Source organism: Paramormyrops kingsleyae, chromosome 8 (genome assembly GCF_048594095.1).
Source record: "Paramormyrops kingsleyae isolate MSU_618 chromosome 8, PKINGS_0.4, whole genome shotgun sequence".
NCBI lineage: Eukaryota > Metazoa > Chordata > Actinopteri > Osteoglossiformes > Mormyridae > Paramormyrops > Paramormyrops kingsleyae.
Window position 1 is genome coordinate 5,014,221 of NC_132804.1, and position 15,454 is coordinate 5,029,674.

At 44.5% G+C, this 15,454-nt stretch overlaps 1 protein-coding gene and 1 long non-coding RNA gene across 13 annotated transcripts in view; one reads left to right on the plus strand and one right to left on the minus strand.

Moving 5' to 3' along the window:
- Nucleotides 1-15,454, plus strand: part of LOC111853106 (agrin-like) — a 193,958-nt gene that overhangs the window by 133,306 nt on the left and 45,198 nt on the right. For 10 of the 11 annotated variants that reach the window (XM_023829692.2, XM_023829710.2, XM_023829728.2 and 7 more), the window contains 3 exons: nucleotides 3,788-4,009; nucleotides 7,487-7,684; nucleotides 8,411-8,611. In XM_023829692.2, the coding sequence (XP_023685460.2) occupies nucleotides 3,788-4,009; nucleotides 7,487-7,684; nucleotides 8,411-8,611 (621 nt within the window). The remainder of the gene's footprint in view (nucleotides 1-3,787; nucleotides 4,010-7,486; nucleotides 7,685-8,410; nucleotides 8,612-15,454) is intronic. The other variant, XM_023829749.2, reaches the window with a different exon arrangement.
- The window catches only part of LOC111853149 (uncharacterized), a 40,387-nt gene continuing 37,883 nt past the window's right edge, over nucleotides 12,951-15,454 (minus strand). For both annotated transcript variants that reach the window (XR_011992524.1, XR_011992523.1), the window contains exon 5: nucleotides 12,951-13,204. This is a non-coding gene — a long non-coding RNA (uncharacterized lncRNA). The remainder of the gene's footprint in view (nucleotides 13,205-15,454) is intronic.

Below are 15,454 nucleotides of genomic sequence, written 5' to 3' on the forward strand. Positions count from 1 at the left end.
TTACGGTGTTAGTGCTGCCTTATTTTCTTCCAGGTCAATAGTTGAGCTGCCCAGTTTCAGAATCTAGTACAATCTCTGTTTTTCATCCCGATATGAGGCAGATTAATCCAAAAATCCCCCAATACTGTGCCTCAGACTGTTTCCATGAATTAAATACAGGCTGCTGCTTTTGCCGGGGGGGGGGGGGGGGGGGGAGGCGCCTAAACGTTTATAGATGGGCTGCCGCTGAGACAGCTTGATCTGACAGGGATGCTAATCCTCTGGAGTTTGGCCGCTCTGCTGGGCGTCCTGCTAATTAAAGCCGCACTATGTGTGACGATGTGCCGCTGGTACCACAGGCTCTGCTGCCGTCGGCAGTGAGCTGCGACCGGCTCCGATGCCAGCGAGGTGTCACCTGATTTGACGAGGCCACACTGACCGTGTCTGTTGATACAAACATCCCTTATCTTTTCTCCAGCCATCTGTCAGACTGCATTTTTACATTTAACCTTTTAACTGCAACTTTTAAATGACATCAGAGTTCGCAGTGCACATAGAGAGCTCATTGAATCCTGTTGCTGTAATATCGATTTGAGTCTTAGCAAGACAATGCTTATATTACCCCTGCATTTTTATATGGTTTTTGTTTAAATAAATAGTGCCTGTGTTTTGATACAAAGTTTTACTTTACAAAAAGGGATTTTCTCATTTTACAGGCAACGCTGAACAAGGACTGGCAGCAATCTAATCAGTGCTGCGAGTGATTTTCTGGGAAAGATCTCTTTTGTAGGTCATTTATGCATTTTTGGAAGGGAATGTACTTTATTTTTTTTGATTGTGTCAAAAACAAACAAAAAAGAAACAAAAGGCAAATATGCTTTTATGAAAAAAAGGAAAAAAAGAAGAAAAATGAAAAACAGGACAAAAACATCATCAGAGTCAGCAGCTGCATTGTGGGATTGAGGACCTAGGTAGTGGGTTAGAGAGCAGCCCTGATGACTGGAGGTGTTTCCTGACCTGATCTGGTGCCTGCTTTCACAGCAGTCCTGCTCACCATCTTCATGCAGCACAAGCAGGGTCAGGAAATCTGGGAAACCGCGAGCTCTGATGCTGTGTGAAATGTGACACAGTTCCATTCCTTGCATATTTATAAACCAAATCAAAGCCCTTTTTTTCTCCCCTCCACATGGAAATCAATTGTGTTTCATCACTTGCAGAAACATTCCCAGTATAAATGTGAAGTTTGCACGTTATCCGTGATGGATCGTGTAATTTAAGCTTTCAGAATATACTTGCATTCCTTTGTGCCTCATTTTTACGGTTCAGGGGATTGCTGTATAGTAACACCTACATTTTGGTCATAAGCGAATCAGCTTTTCTTGTTGCGTTGCTTCTTTGTGGGTAGAGTATATAAGGCGAGCTGTTCCAGGAGCATTTTATCTAAGGGTTGGTGGAGTTCTCTGCAAGAGCGGACCAGGCTTGGCCTGGACATCAAACAGTGCCCATCATTTTTACTTTGGCAAAGGGCAGCGAAAGTGTCTCGGAAAAAAAAAGGGCCTGACATATGAAGGAAGGTCTTCCCCATTTTTTTCCCCCTATGGCCTTGTTCTTTCATGTCTTCCGTGCCAGACTCAGACCCAAGCAAGTATGATTCAGTGAACGCTTCTTGAAAACAATTCCAGCTATTTTTCTCCCTGTCTCAGAAAGACAGTTAGAAAAGTAATGGAGGAGGGGATACAGGGAGGGGGCGAGGAGTGAACAGGTATGGGGGGAGTGAAATGAAGGATCATGATGGTTTACTCAGAGGTGGAAACAGTACTAAATAAAATCCAGTTTTTTGGGGGGGAGCACCCATCGTGTCAGGGTGTACTGCAAAGACATCCGTAGGGACAACTTCAGCAGTGATTTGAAGAGGGTGACAGTGCTTGTCATGGCTGTTGCTGTACACCTCCAAGAATCTGACCTTCTGCAAACATATAATCTTTGATTGTACAATATATTATCAATGAGTATTACAGGCCAGCTATGTCAAAAACATTCTGATTGTGATTCATATCTGTCATTAACCCACCATTAGCACTCGTTGACCCTAGTGCAAAACCGCTTCCTTAACAAAGTCCCAGGGCAAGACTATGCATGTGCACTCATTTTCATGCACCAGTGTGTAACCAGAGGACTTCATGCCATTCTAGTGCATAATTTGGCATCTTCATGGTGCTGCAGTGCATAACTGCACGTCTGTGTGGAGTCCAAGTGCAGTGGAGCATCTCACCACTGGCCCAGCACTGCATTTTTATGTAAATCACTCCTTTCAGATGTATACCTTCTCTTGCCTCCAAAAGGACATTTACATGTACTTCTTAGAGTTACAGAGCAACATGAAAAGTATTAAAATAATAATTTTAATAATAAAATGAAAGAAATACTGAGAATGGTACTAAAAGCTATTTACAGAACAATAACTGCCCTGGGATGAAAGCAGCAGACGTCCATAGCAGCGTATGAACTGTCGAGTGCGTGTTCTGGAAGCTGAAAAGACAGGAGTCACAACATTGTGAAGAAAACATGGAAAGACTAGTGTACTCTTCAGTGTCAGCGAGAGCTCTTCAATGACTGATGATGAACCTTTTGAAAACATTCCTTGCTGTTTATTAAAACTGTATACATACAGCTAAATTTATAAAGTACATCTATAAAATCTTTATGTATCATGATTATTTTACTTGTAGTTGTAGGTGTAGATAATCTGTTTAGATGTTGCTTCCGGAGATCACTCACACCGATTTCCATTCTGAGAATTACTGAAAAGGCTAAAGTGTAAGAGACCGTTTCATTAATAATGTTAATAAAATGCCAGGAAGCATGACTGGCTAGAATAGTTAAATACTAAATGGTATGTTATGCATCCACTTCGAAATCTATGCGAGTTATTAAGCAGGCTCCAGTGAGCACGACTACTTCGTTATCTCATGCTATTATTTCATGTTAATTTAATTAAGTGACACTTACTTTGGGTGGCATTGAACTAAAAGAATCGGATAAAATGCGTATATATATGAAATAATTTCCTCAGGCAGAAGGAAAGTGGAGTAATGGAGACAGAATATGCACTGATTATGGGGGAGAGTGAATATGCTGATGGCTGAGGGCAGGAGCTCCTGTCTGCAAATAGGAACCCCCACCTCCCTACCCCTGTCACCCCCACCTCCCTCACTCTGTCACCCCCACCTCCCTACCCCTGTCACCCCCACCTCCCTACCCCTGTCACCCCCACCTCCCTCACTCTGTCACCCCCACCTTCCTGCCCTCGTCACCCCCACCTTCCTGCTCTGTCACCCCCACCTCCCTACCCCTGTCACCCCCACCTCCCTGCCTCTGTCACCCCCACCTCCCTCACTCTGTCACCCCCACCTCCCTAGCCCTGTCACTTCCACCTCCCTACCCCTGTCACCCCCACCTCCCTATACCTGTCACCCCCACCTCCCTACCCCTGTCACCCCCACCTCCCTACACCTGTCACCCCACCTCCCTCACTCTGTCACCCCCACCTCCCTACCCCTGTCACCCCCACCTCCCTAGCCCTGTCACTCCCACCTCCCTACCCCTGTCACCCCCACCTCCCTCACTCTGTCACCCCCACCTCCCTACCCCTGTCACCCCCACCTCCCTACCCCTGTCACCCCCACCTCCCTACCCCTGTCACCCCCACCTCCCCGCCTCTTCCTCAGAGTCGCAGCTTCCCTGTGAGGACACGCTTGGCCCTGACTCCATGTTCCTCTCCCATCCCTGCCCGTCCCTCCCCCTGCAGACCTGCACATCCCCAGCCCATGCCTGCAGAGGAGCTGTGCATTCGGGGCGGTGTGTGTGGTGAAGGACGGCAAACCCGTGTGTGAGTGCCCCGGTGCCTGCCCCCCGCCCCGGGAGCCCGTGTGCGGCACCGACGGCCAGACCTACGGCAGCCTCTGCCAGATGGAGACCATGAGCTGCGTCCTGCAGGAGGAGATCCATATGAAGCACCGAGGGGCCTGCGGTGAGTGTATAGTGAGCAGAGGCTACGGGGCTAAATCAGCCTCTGATCTGCTATCAGTTTACTCCATTACTCCTTTCAGCTCATAAAATGGAGCTCTGAATCCCAAATTTCCTTCTTGCAGTGTCGATTTTTGGTTTTTTTTTTAATTTAGAGGAGTCCCACCTTATCATTAGCCAATGATATATTTTGAATCTGTGACTGACAGGGGCAGGGCCACTCCAAGGGCCTATCAGTTGTCAGCTGAGGCCAGTGTCTCTGAAGCCCCGCCCCCATATACATTTATTGTACATGCTTTCTTGAAATGTGAACAGATGTCACAGTGACTGGCCTTACACAGTACTCATATTATGGTGTTCTTTTTGCTCATTAAAATGGCATTCTTCTGTTGAAATACTAAAAAAGGACACTTTTTTTCAGAAGTACATTTTATTAGTATTGCACTGATTGTCGGGGACTGACTCTGTATATATATGAGTCAGTTACGTTTTTTTCCTATTAGTACACACACAAGAAATGGCTGTCCAGTTGCATTCAGTAATTCACTGCCTGATGACACCTGCTTCATGCAGTGATCATTGTATTACCAGCCATATGAGGGGCTGTGTTTCCGTTTCCATGGTTATGTAGAAATTTTGTGAGCCTGCATGTGAGCACAAAATTCACGTACAGGTTTTTTTTGCTGTTCTGCTGACACCCCTGGGGGCACGAGGCCGAGGGGGGTCACATTAGCAGGGAGAGCTGCGGGTTTCCTGAAAGCTTCACTGGAAGCTGTTCATGTAAGCTCTGCTGCTCTGCTCAGGTCAGGTTTAATATCAGCCCAGAGGCTCTGCAGCGATAATCATGCTGTCAAGCTTTCAAGCGCGTGTTGGTGGAGGGCTCGGGCTATGTTCTGTCGCTACAGTCACGCATTGTGAATCGTCCTCTTTCTTCCTCCCTGTTCTCTTTCTGCACAGTGCGTTTATGCTCAGGTAAAGGAAGCATTTAAACTGGAAAGCAGAAGAAGTGTTCTGTTCAGGATCCTCGGTAAACTTGATTTGCGGAGGCAGCTCCTGGGAGACTCACTGGAGCCGCTCACTGGAGAGTAATAAATAGTATTTATTTAAAAGTGCAAGTGGCAGCATATCACTAATACGACCCCATTGGTTCCACGCTTACAGCTGATATCAACGGAACAGGGCAATAAAGTTCCACGTCAACAGCTAATCTGACATTTGAAATCATGGGCCTGTGCTGGTCCTGTGCCTCATTACCGGCTCATCGCCTCATTCCCCGACCCTGGCTGTGACCAGTGATAAAGTTTCAGGAGTATCCTCACCAGCAGGGTGACGCTCTACTCCGCACACCGACGTGCTTGCGTGTGCGCTCGCGTGTTTATCATTTACGACAGGTTGGCGGCTCTGTGTATGAATGTGGTCTCGGGTTTTTCCATCCTTACCCAAGGAAAGTGAGAGAGCGATAATGAAAAGCAGCTATCTTCACAGTGCAGGAACAATCTGATTGTGTTGTACCCATATTTTCATTTCATAGAATGCATGAATGACTGGTGACCTTGTCTGTTTGTTTGGGGACACAAATGGGGCTGGGAGATACTTCGATATGGAAAGCAATTTATATACATTTATGCAAACAAACAGGAGGACAAACAAGGGTAGCAGGGATGGTCTTTATAGGAATATGATGGTATGGAATATAGGTCCCAAACAGCAGGCGACAATGAGTGGGAGACAAGGGTGGTGCAAGCACTGGAGTGCAGATGGGAAAGGATGGGGTGAAAGTAAAGAAATTGGGGTGATAGACCTCCAGTGATGGATCACTGTTATGAAGGAGACCTCCAGTGATGGATCACTGTTATGAAGGAGACCCCCAGTGATGGATCACTGTTAAGGAGGAGACCCCCAGTGATGGATCACTGTTATGGAGAAGGAGATGCACACCCAAGCCAGAGATTGGTCACTGTTATTCTTTTATACAAGGCAGATAAATACTTGCGTGTCACTTTGATGTTTTATGTTTTTATGTTAAGGTGTTCAGTGATGCATAAGCCCAATGGGAGAGACATGTATAGCACAATCTTTCATATCTGAAGTCTGAACCATGTCTGTGGAAATTTTATGGGTTGCATGCATTGGCATTTGCTTACTAAACGTGCAGTGAATATACAGCTGTTGACATGCACGCAGATGCCAGTGAACAGGTGCACACAGTGCGTGCACAAGCACATCAGCTGGAGTTTTGAGTGGGTACACGCTGATTAATACGAGTATATGGGATTAATGAGGATCCATGGGTCCTTTCATAAAGCCTGCTTTTTATTCTAAGGATGCCCTCTTTTCCCCATCATATGACTTCAGTACGAAACAGGAGTAGGTCAGTCAGGTTGGGCAAGTCTGTTCCTCAGGGACTCTCACCAAGGATTTGATCAGAGTTGACTGAGAGTTAGCAAGGATTTGACAAACCCATTGCCTGATCTGGGCCTTTGAGACCGGGCTGCTTCATTAATGCACAATAAATAGTCAAGTGCCACTATGGGCTCTCCTTGAGTGTCTCCCTTCATTAGCTGTTAATTAGTCACTATTATTTTGTCAAGTCTAGCTGAGTATGATCACTCTGGTGTCAATATGGCCGCCTGGGTGCCGTTTTCGTTAAAAAAACCTCTCATGCTCCCCCCGAAAGGGCAGTAATTTGCTCCCTGAATCGCTCAGCACTATGAGTACATATTTATCAAAGGATTTGTCAGCGCCTGTCAGCGGCCTGCCTTGTGCAAGCCGCCGGTATGCCGGGGGGACGCTACCCAAGGCGTGACGGTTCAGCCTTCAGAGAGTCCTTGTGCTTTCAAGGCTGAGCAAACAGGCTGAACAAATGACATCATGGAGGGTTTGTTTTATTCTACTCTCAAAAGGCTACTCCAGCAGGAAAACGTGTCCTACAGCGCTCACTGGGATAATAGTCTAAGCCAGTGTTTCCCAATCCGGTCTCGAGGACCCACAGACGGTCTACAGCTCCCAGTAGGACTGTATGGCAGGACACTGGGAGGGAGCAAAAACATGGACCGACTGTTGGTCTCTGTGGACTGGATTGGGAAACACTGCTCTAAGCAGTACTGGGAAATATTTTCACCAAACAGCGTTTCTAGCAAACCACGATGCCCCCCGGCTCAGACTGCTTTGATTGATAGACAAACCAGCTGAGGAGGCTCACGTTTCTGCTGGCTGGGCACCGTGTTTTCTTCTTTTAATGTGGAAAAATGCACGTCTGACACAGACCGTCCAATGAGTGCGTTGTGTATCGTTTCTGAACCGTTTGGCTCATCCTGCTGAAGTGAGACTTGATTAAATGTAATATCTATATTAGACGGCGGAAGCCTGTGAAGGATATTGGGATCGAAAAGTAACACGCTGTGACAAATTGCAGGATTTTGTTTAGATGCGGCCGAGAATTATAACCCCCAGGCTTTCATTTTCACTTCGTCTCCCTCAGCTAAGGCCTGCCGGAACTGCTCCTTCGGAGCAATCTGTGACGGGCAGACCGGACTCTGCGTGTGCCCCACGGAATGCGTGAACACCTTCCAGCCAGTGTGTGGCAGCGACGGAAACACCTACGATAATGAGTGTGAACTGCACGTGCAGGCCTGCACCCAGAGGACCAAGCTGCGGGTGGCCACCCTGGGCAAGTGTGGTGAGTGCATGTGCCCGTCCCTCTGCCATGTCCCCAGCACCAGTGGGCTCCGCCTTACTGGTTTGAGGCTGCCTGTGATGGTTTTGACAAGGTTCTCTCTTTCTGTCATCGAATATGCTTTTTATACTTTGCTTTTATGTCGTTTTTTTTTTTTTTTTTTTTTGGTGTCATGGTGATGGGGAAAAACAAGGCTTTGAAGCTCACATTGGAGTGAGATGAGAGTGCTCTGCAAATCAGCGCCTTGTTTAACCCAGTGTGATCCAAAATGTAACCCGTGCCATTAAACCCGCTAATGACCAGCTGTAGCTTTCAGCAGAATAGGCAGCTGCCTATGGCGCTGGGGGGGGTGAAATGGTAAATTTTCTTGCTTGGGGGAGGTAAAGCTTTGCCCAGGGCCCCTGAAAAGGTGGAGCCGGCTGTGTTAATCGCTCTAAGCCAGAGTCCCCCAGCTCCAGTCCTGCAGGGCCAGTCTGCAACACAGTTTGTGGGTTTCCCTGCTCTGACCTTATTCAGCTCTCCAGCTAACTCCTAGGATTGGAAGGTGTGTCTGAGCAGGGAGATCTGCAAACTGTGCTGCAGACTGCCCCCCCCCCCCCCCCAGGACCGGAATAGGGGAACCTCGCCGTTCGCTGTGTCAGTTTCGAAACCTAATTTTCCCCCATCACTGTTCGCTTCGTCGACTTTGAGTTCGTTTATGTTTGTGTTATTTCTCCAATGTGGGCGCAGAGAAGTGTGGTGCCACCGTGTGTGTATGGGGTGCCCGCTGCGAGCAGGATAGGTGTGAGTGCCCAGCGTGCCCGGGGCTGCCCTTCAGTCCCGTGTGTGGCAGCGATGGCTCCACCTATGACAATGCATGTGAGCTGCAAGTCGCATCCTGCATCCTCCAGACGGACATCAGTGTGGCCCGAACTGGCAGCTGCGATGAAGGTGCAGTTCGTTGATTGCAACTCTTTCTTTTTTCCTCATTCCATGTTCTTCAGTTTGATTCTTTCTCATATCTGTTGTTCATTTTTATGCATATTTGCTAAACGCCTACCCATTCTTTCTGTGCTTCTTGTTGTCGCGTTCCGGCTTCTTCAGACGTCTAGAGTCAAATTCCTATTGGACAACGTACGACCAGGCAATAAGTCTTAAGTTCAATTAAAATGTGTTTTCTTATAGATCAAAATGAAACTCCAAAGTATAAATGCAAAAAGTTATAAATTCTTTTTAAAAAATATGCAGTCCAGTGCTAGGGTGGATTATAATTAGCATGCAAATGCTAAATGGCTAAAGTAACAGATAATGTGAAAGTATATCTAGGTATTTCATTCATAGTGAAACATCCATGCCAGTGGCATTCATCAGTTTCCCATAACCATTTATACAGTATGGTCCGGGGTCCTGTGAGGCCCAAGGCGCTCGCTACAGAATGCTGGCCCACACCGGCATCCAATACTCATGTGTTTCTGGACTGTGTGACGACACCATATAATCATAAGGAGAGCGTGCAAGCTGCACAAACTCAGGCCCAGAGGCGCCAGCCCTTCAGCCTCTCTGCTCGCTGGTAGTGCTGCAGTATTTTTCCCCATTGCATCACACATGCTTGTTTTCCGATTCTGTACCAGACCGTTGTCCAAAGCCCCACTCAGTGCAGCCTGTCACCACCGGTAAACAGGCCACAAACACGCCCTGACCTACTTTAACCTCCCTTGCTCACTGGTTCCTTTTTGTTCTGCCATTACCAGCCTGCTGGGACAATGAAAAGATTTCGTATTTTACAAAATACGAGAGTTGATTTTTTTTTCTTCTTAATTAAACCAGTGATATACCTACAATTGTTTTGATTGTTTTGCGACAATGAGATAATACATACAGATGGTACATCTTTTGCTAAAGGCTATATTTATCTGTGTAGCATACCTTACATTGCATTACTGTTCATTTAGTAGGTCATTTTTATCCAAAGTGGCATGCATTTTGAGAAGGCAAGGTCATCCAGTCCCTGGAGCAATTGGGGGTTAAGCATCTTGCTCAGGGGCTCAGCAGTGAAATCAGTCTGTCAGGCCTGGGATTGGAACCAGCAACCTTCTGATCACAGGTGCAGATTCCTAACCTCCTGAGTCCAACACCGATGAACAAGGGCCATATGAGACCATGAGTGATGAAAAGCAAACAGTGTTTCCAGTTATGTGACATTAATTCGTAACAGACCTGCCGTAAGGTCAGACTTCGTTGTTTTCCTATTGGCTAGCTTATGGTGGAACACCCAACACACAGTCAACTGAACACAGAGATAAACACAGAGATGAGAGGCAGAGGAGTGTCTGACTAGGGCGGTACGATAAAGAACACAGCATCAGGCCCATTGTCCTGAGGCCCTGCAGCTATTACCAGTTTGCTGGTGGTGTCTGAACCTTTATTCCGCCACTAGTTCCCATTAATAGGGGTCGATGCATCGTGATGAACCAGTTATTAAGGTTGCGAATCAATGCATCGATCTGAAAATGTCGGAATCGATTTTGGGATGTGAAATAAATATACTTCTACTTTGGGGTTGCACGCGCTCACGTTGATGTGCCGAATCACGCTTCCTTTAATGTGTCATTTCTTACTGTACAGTTCAGTAGTTGGCTTTTTGAAAATTTTACAATAGCGTGTTCTCCCTGTTTTAATAATAACAATAAAAGTGAATGTTCTGAGATTCTGCTTTCTTTCTATTACACTAATAGTGTGTAGTTACACCATTGCAATAATGGTGTGTAAGGTGTCATGGTAGTATTTGTGATTTTTCATTGAAGTTAAAAAAAGCTTTGAATTTAGGTATATCTATCAAATTTGAATAATCTATTAATCTAATCGAATCGTAATAGAGATGAAAGATTTCCAATGCATTGAATTGTTCCTTCAATAATCGCAATCAAATCAAATCACCTCTAGGCCATTGACTTACACCCCTACTCATTAGTGTAGTACATTAACCCTACACAACAGTTTTTTCATATTGTTCTTGTTGAAAATGCCCTTTGTAATCATTATACACTAAAAAAAAAAATTGTAATGAACAGTGCATATTTCCACCAAATAGTAAGAATTCAGCTGGTCCCACCGGTACCACTCAGGCCGGCCACTCATCTGTGCTCCGGGGGCCGTATACCAGTACATTCACTGGTGCTGATTGGTTTTCATGCTTCATTTGGCTTGCTGTAAGTACAGGGTTTGATATTACGTGGTTAGTGTTTGCCACCGCGCTGGAGTTTGAGTAAGGCGACTGAGTGCCGCAAGCGCTTTTTTCGAAAGAGGGACACATTGTTACTTCTTACCCAGTCCTCAGTTGCCTGACCTGGCACCGCGGGGAAGATGTGTCTTGTGAATAATTTAATTTCACTTCGCTGGTACGGCTCACTGGTCTGTGTGGTTCACAAAACGTGTCCACGCCCCTCTTCCCCCTTGTCTTCGAGTCGCACGCTCTGAATGTCAGGGGCATCTGAATTACTGTGAATTACTGAGCTTACATTCTTGTCATAAATCCGCTTGTTCGCGTGAGTCAGACATAGTGCTGTAGCGAGGCCTTGCTTGTCCCTTTATATATACGCCTTGTACCCGAAGACACAATTGCAAGTGATGGGGACAGTCACAACGGGTAATCTGTTCCCCAGTGGCTGGTGTATATTCATTCAGTGCTTCTTCAGTGACAGACTCAGAGTGTTTTGACAGGTCTGCACAGTTACTTTTCTCAGAAGGAGGAAACAGCATTGGGAGACGTATAGCAGGACTTTGGGAGAGTGAGCCTTCAGCAAGGTTGAGATGAAGTTTATGTAAAGTTTGGTGGGACCTGACTGGTGGGTTTGGGCTTTTAACAAGGCCTTGTTTCATGCTGTTGGTGCATTATTACAGTAGGTGTCATTTAAAATAAATTCTTATTTCATGATTTAGGGAGATTTCAGCGCAAAATTCTGAATGTAAGCCAAACACACGGAGCACGACTTTCCAGCAGTTAGAAAAAAGGAAACTGCTTCTCGTGGAACATCGATGTGAGGCTTTAGCGTCGGCCCCCAAAGCTCAGCTTGTGATGAAATGAGCTAAATTTGAATATAAAATTCGCAAAGTATTTGTCAAACAAGTGGATATTTGTAACCCGGCTATGTAGTTATTTATTAATTTAAAGGCGTCAAAAATCTCCCTGCTGGTCTGACGTTAAGCAAGATACTTCCATTCATTCATCTTTCCAATGTCTATCCTGGTTAGAGTCAGGGTCAACGACCTTCAGTTTACAGATGAAATATCAACAGTCAAAAGGATCTGTCTGGGAGGGCAATTAACGTTCAGAGCTCACAGAAAGTCTTTGGATGCTTACTTAATTAACAAGTAATAATATTGCAAATTTATTGGTTTTCTAACAAAAATTATTACTTTGTTTGCTTACAAAAATATATATATCACATTAGAAATAACTGGAAGCTTTAAAGTAAAACATTTATTTCAAGTAGTAATAAACTTAATCCCAAATTATAGTACTAAAGCAGCTGTTCTGAGTTAAAAAGTTCATTGACACACAGCCTTATTGGGTGTTATTTCATTAGTGACACCTTTACAATAATATAAAACACCAAACATTTCTGTTTAGCTTCCCTTTGGCAGCCACTGACTGCAGTTGCAATTAATAGCAAAAAGTGCAAGAATAGAAGTCAGTCAGTCAAAAAAAATTACATTTAATAAAAAGAAAATGTTTGTGCGGAAGATATGTATGGGTATGTTAAACATTGCTTGTATGGTGCGCTTGTCTGTGGACTTTAGTTACGAAACTTGTACATTTGCAACATTATTACAGAATTCAGCAAGCGTGCCAAGGCTTTCTGTGGGCGCTGTATCTGCATATTTCCGAATTTTTCAAAGACGCCAATCAGCACCATTAAGCAGGCCTGCTGTGTGTATATGTAATTAGTACAAATAAGAGGAAACTGGTAAAAGGGAATTTTGGTGGTAAAAGCCTAGGAAATGTGTTTTATAAGACACGTTTTGGCACACCCAGTACTGCTAACTGGTGTTTTAATATGGTCTCATCGGTCAAATGGTGATGGACCCTGAGAAGGTCTGTCCCACAATACGCCACCTTGTTGACTGCTACAGTACATGAGGCTTGTTCTGACAGTAGCGGTGTGAAGAGATTCTGCTCGCCGCGGCTGGAGGTCTCTCGTCACTTTTTTTTTTTTTGCTTTGAAGCTGCAGCTGCCCCACCCCGCTCCCCCAAAAGAGAAGGAGAGCAGTTGATTTATTCATTGGTGTTTATTCATTGGCCGCATGCATCAGTCACATGGAGAAATGAAACTGTTGTGTCACTCTTTTATTCAGCAGTAATGAAAAATGACAGCATTCCAATTGGTGCCCACATAGGGAAATTTATCACCTGTTCAATTTCACACTTGGGTAAGTCCAAGCTCAGCCTCTTTGTCAACACTGACAAAGCACTGGCTACAGTACATATAGTGTATCACTTTAGGGCGAGACCTCCTGAATTTCCGATTACTGAAGGCTGATGCTCTGTAGAAGAAGAAAAAAAACAACCCTATTATAGACCCTCAAAATAACACAAATACTGATATTGCAAAGACCAATACCAAATTATAGAGGGAAAAACAGAAACAAAACAGACTGCAGCATGATTCATCACCACGTTATCCCCAAAGCTGGATCTTGCCTCGGTCAAAGATGCAATATCCTCTTTCTGATGTTTGACACACGGCTCACGGGATGCTGCATCCCTCAGTCTGCATCGTCATGCGGGCCGATGCTCTCTATAGTCCAGCAGCCCTGTGTGGGCACCCGTTCTGGGCTTCTCTCAGTTTCTAAATGCCGAGTTAAACTTTACTTCCGCTCACTGAAGTCATAATGTGAAGGTCATTCTTCAGTTCTCTGATTTTTTTTCCAGCTCTTTTTGTTCTTTTTTTTTATCAATTTTCCACAAACCCCTCAAGTCCTTTTCTCAAATGAATTTTTTATTTCACGAGTTTTTGTCTTTTTTCTTCTCTTTGTTAGTCCCCTTGCTGAATGGTCATTTAGTCAGAAATATGAGCCAAGAAGCAGCAAATAACATGGGGATGCAGGACGTAATTGACGCTTTTCTTTATTCTGTTTGTGATATATTGTATTCTTGAATATAGATTCTTTCCCTATCTAGTTTTACAGAACAGCAATACATTTTGTCGGCAAACTGCTTTGAAGTTGAGGTTGTCATTGATATTAGAAAATGAGGCAATTTGGGAGGAATTGGGCTTGTAACTAAAAGATTACATGTTCTATTCTTAAGGTCATGAAATGTTTTCTGAGTTGCTCTCTAAAAGCTTTGTGAATAGACTAAACTTATAAGCTTTATAAGTTGGAAGCCGATTAGATTGTAGATGATTGAAGGCACAGCTAGTATATCAGAGATGATTAGGAGAGCAAAATGAGGACAGTGATGTGGAACATTCTCCATGATTAAGGAGTTCTAAACATAGAATGGCAAGAATAATGCAGTATATGGGAAAGAAATGTATCTGCGTTAAATGAGCTTTCAAGAATTGTAATTTAAGTATATTCAGATCCACACGACCCTGCTCAGCATAAGAGGGAGGATGGATGGATGGATGTGTATTCAGATGCTATGGAAAGACTTGCCTCCTACAGATGTCAGAGCAAATCTGGGGGAATTGTCGTTTTTGGGATAGACCGTATGTGAATCATTTGTATTCACTGATCTAGTCAAGTTAAAAACTAGGTGCTATAAGCCTTTTGTACCTCAGCATGTTTTCTGGTTTTTGGATTTCCAGCGTTGTGCCTGTCAAGTGGTTCTTTTTGGTTTTGGTTTTTATTTAATCTGTTCTGCTCCAGGGACTGCTTTTTTGGAAGTGTGTGTTTCAGTAGCTCGGCTGCCTGAAATCAGCTGCGAGAAAAAAGGCAGGCGGCCCTGGAGCCTTTGATTGGGGTTGCACTTCATTTTGGAATGGCTCAGACACGCCGCTGCTGAATAAGTCATGTCTCACTGCTTTCGGTGCGTTTATTTGGAAACAGTCCTCGCTCCCCAGGCGTGTTCACACCGCCCCCAGTCCACGCTCTGCTTTTCTCCTTGGATACATGTTATTTCCCCATAGACTAGAGCGAGAAACACTGTCCTATTTCAGATTTAGAAACCACATTATTTTGTAGTTTACAATAGAATATGTCAATGATTTTATGTAACATTAACTCTACATTCATATAAAATGTGCAGTTAGTGATATTTTTGTGTATACAAGCATTGTCCTTGTAAGACTCTTCACTTGGATCCCACATGTCCCCATTCTCAGAGAACTGTGTGCCGTGTTTACTGATGGTTTCTCTATTACAAATATCCTAGAATTTTCATCTCTGATACAGTGTGATTAATATGATGGCTTATTAGTGGCTAGTTAATGTTGTTAATTATTTTATACTCTGTTGTTCATTATTATTATTGGCTACCATCAGTGTTTTAGACTGAATAACAATCTTGTGAGCCATATTCCCATGCTCATGCACTGAAGAGTTTACTTTCTAAGTCACCTTTTTTCCACAGAATTCGCTGTTTTTACCAGTTGTCCTCCAGAATCCAGTTTTTGCTGCTTTTTCATTTTTTAACTGACACTCATGTCTTCAAAATGACAATCAGAGTAAGCCAGCTTCCCTGGACCAATTTGTATTAAGTATCATGCTCAAGAGCCGATCGGTGATATTTTTTTAGCTAAAAATGGGATTTGAACCCAGAACCTTCTGGACAACAGGCATCAATTGCTA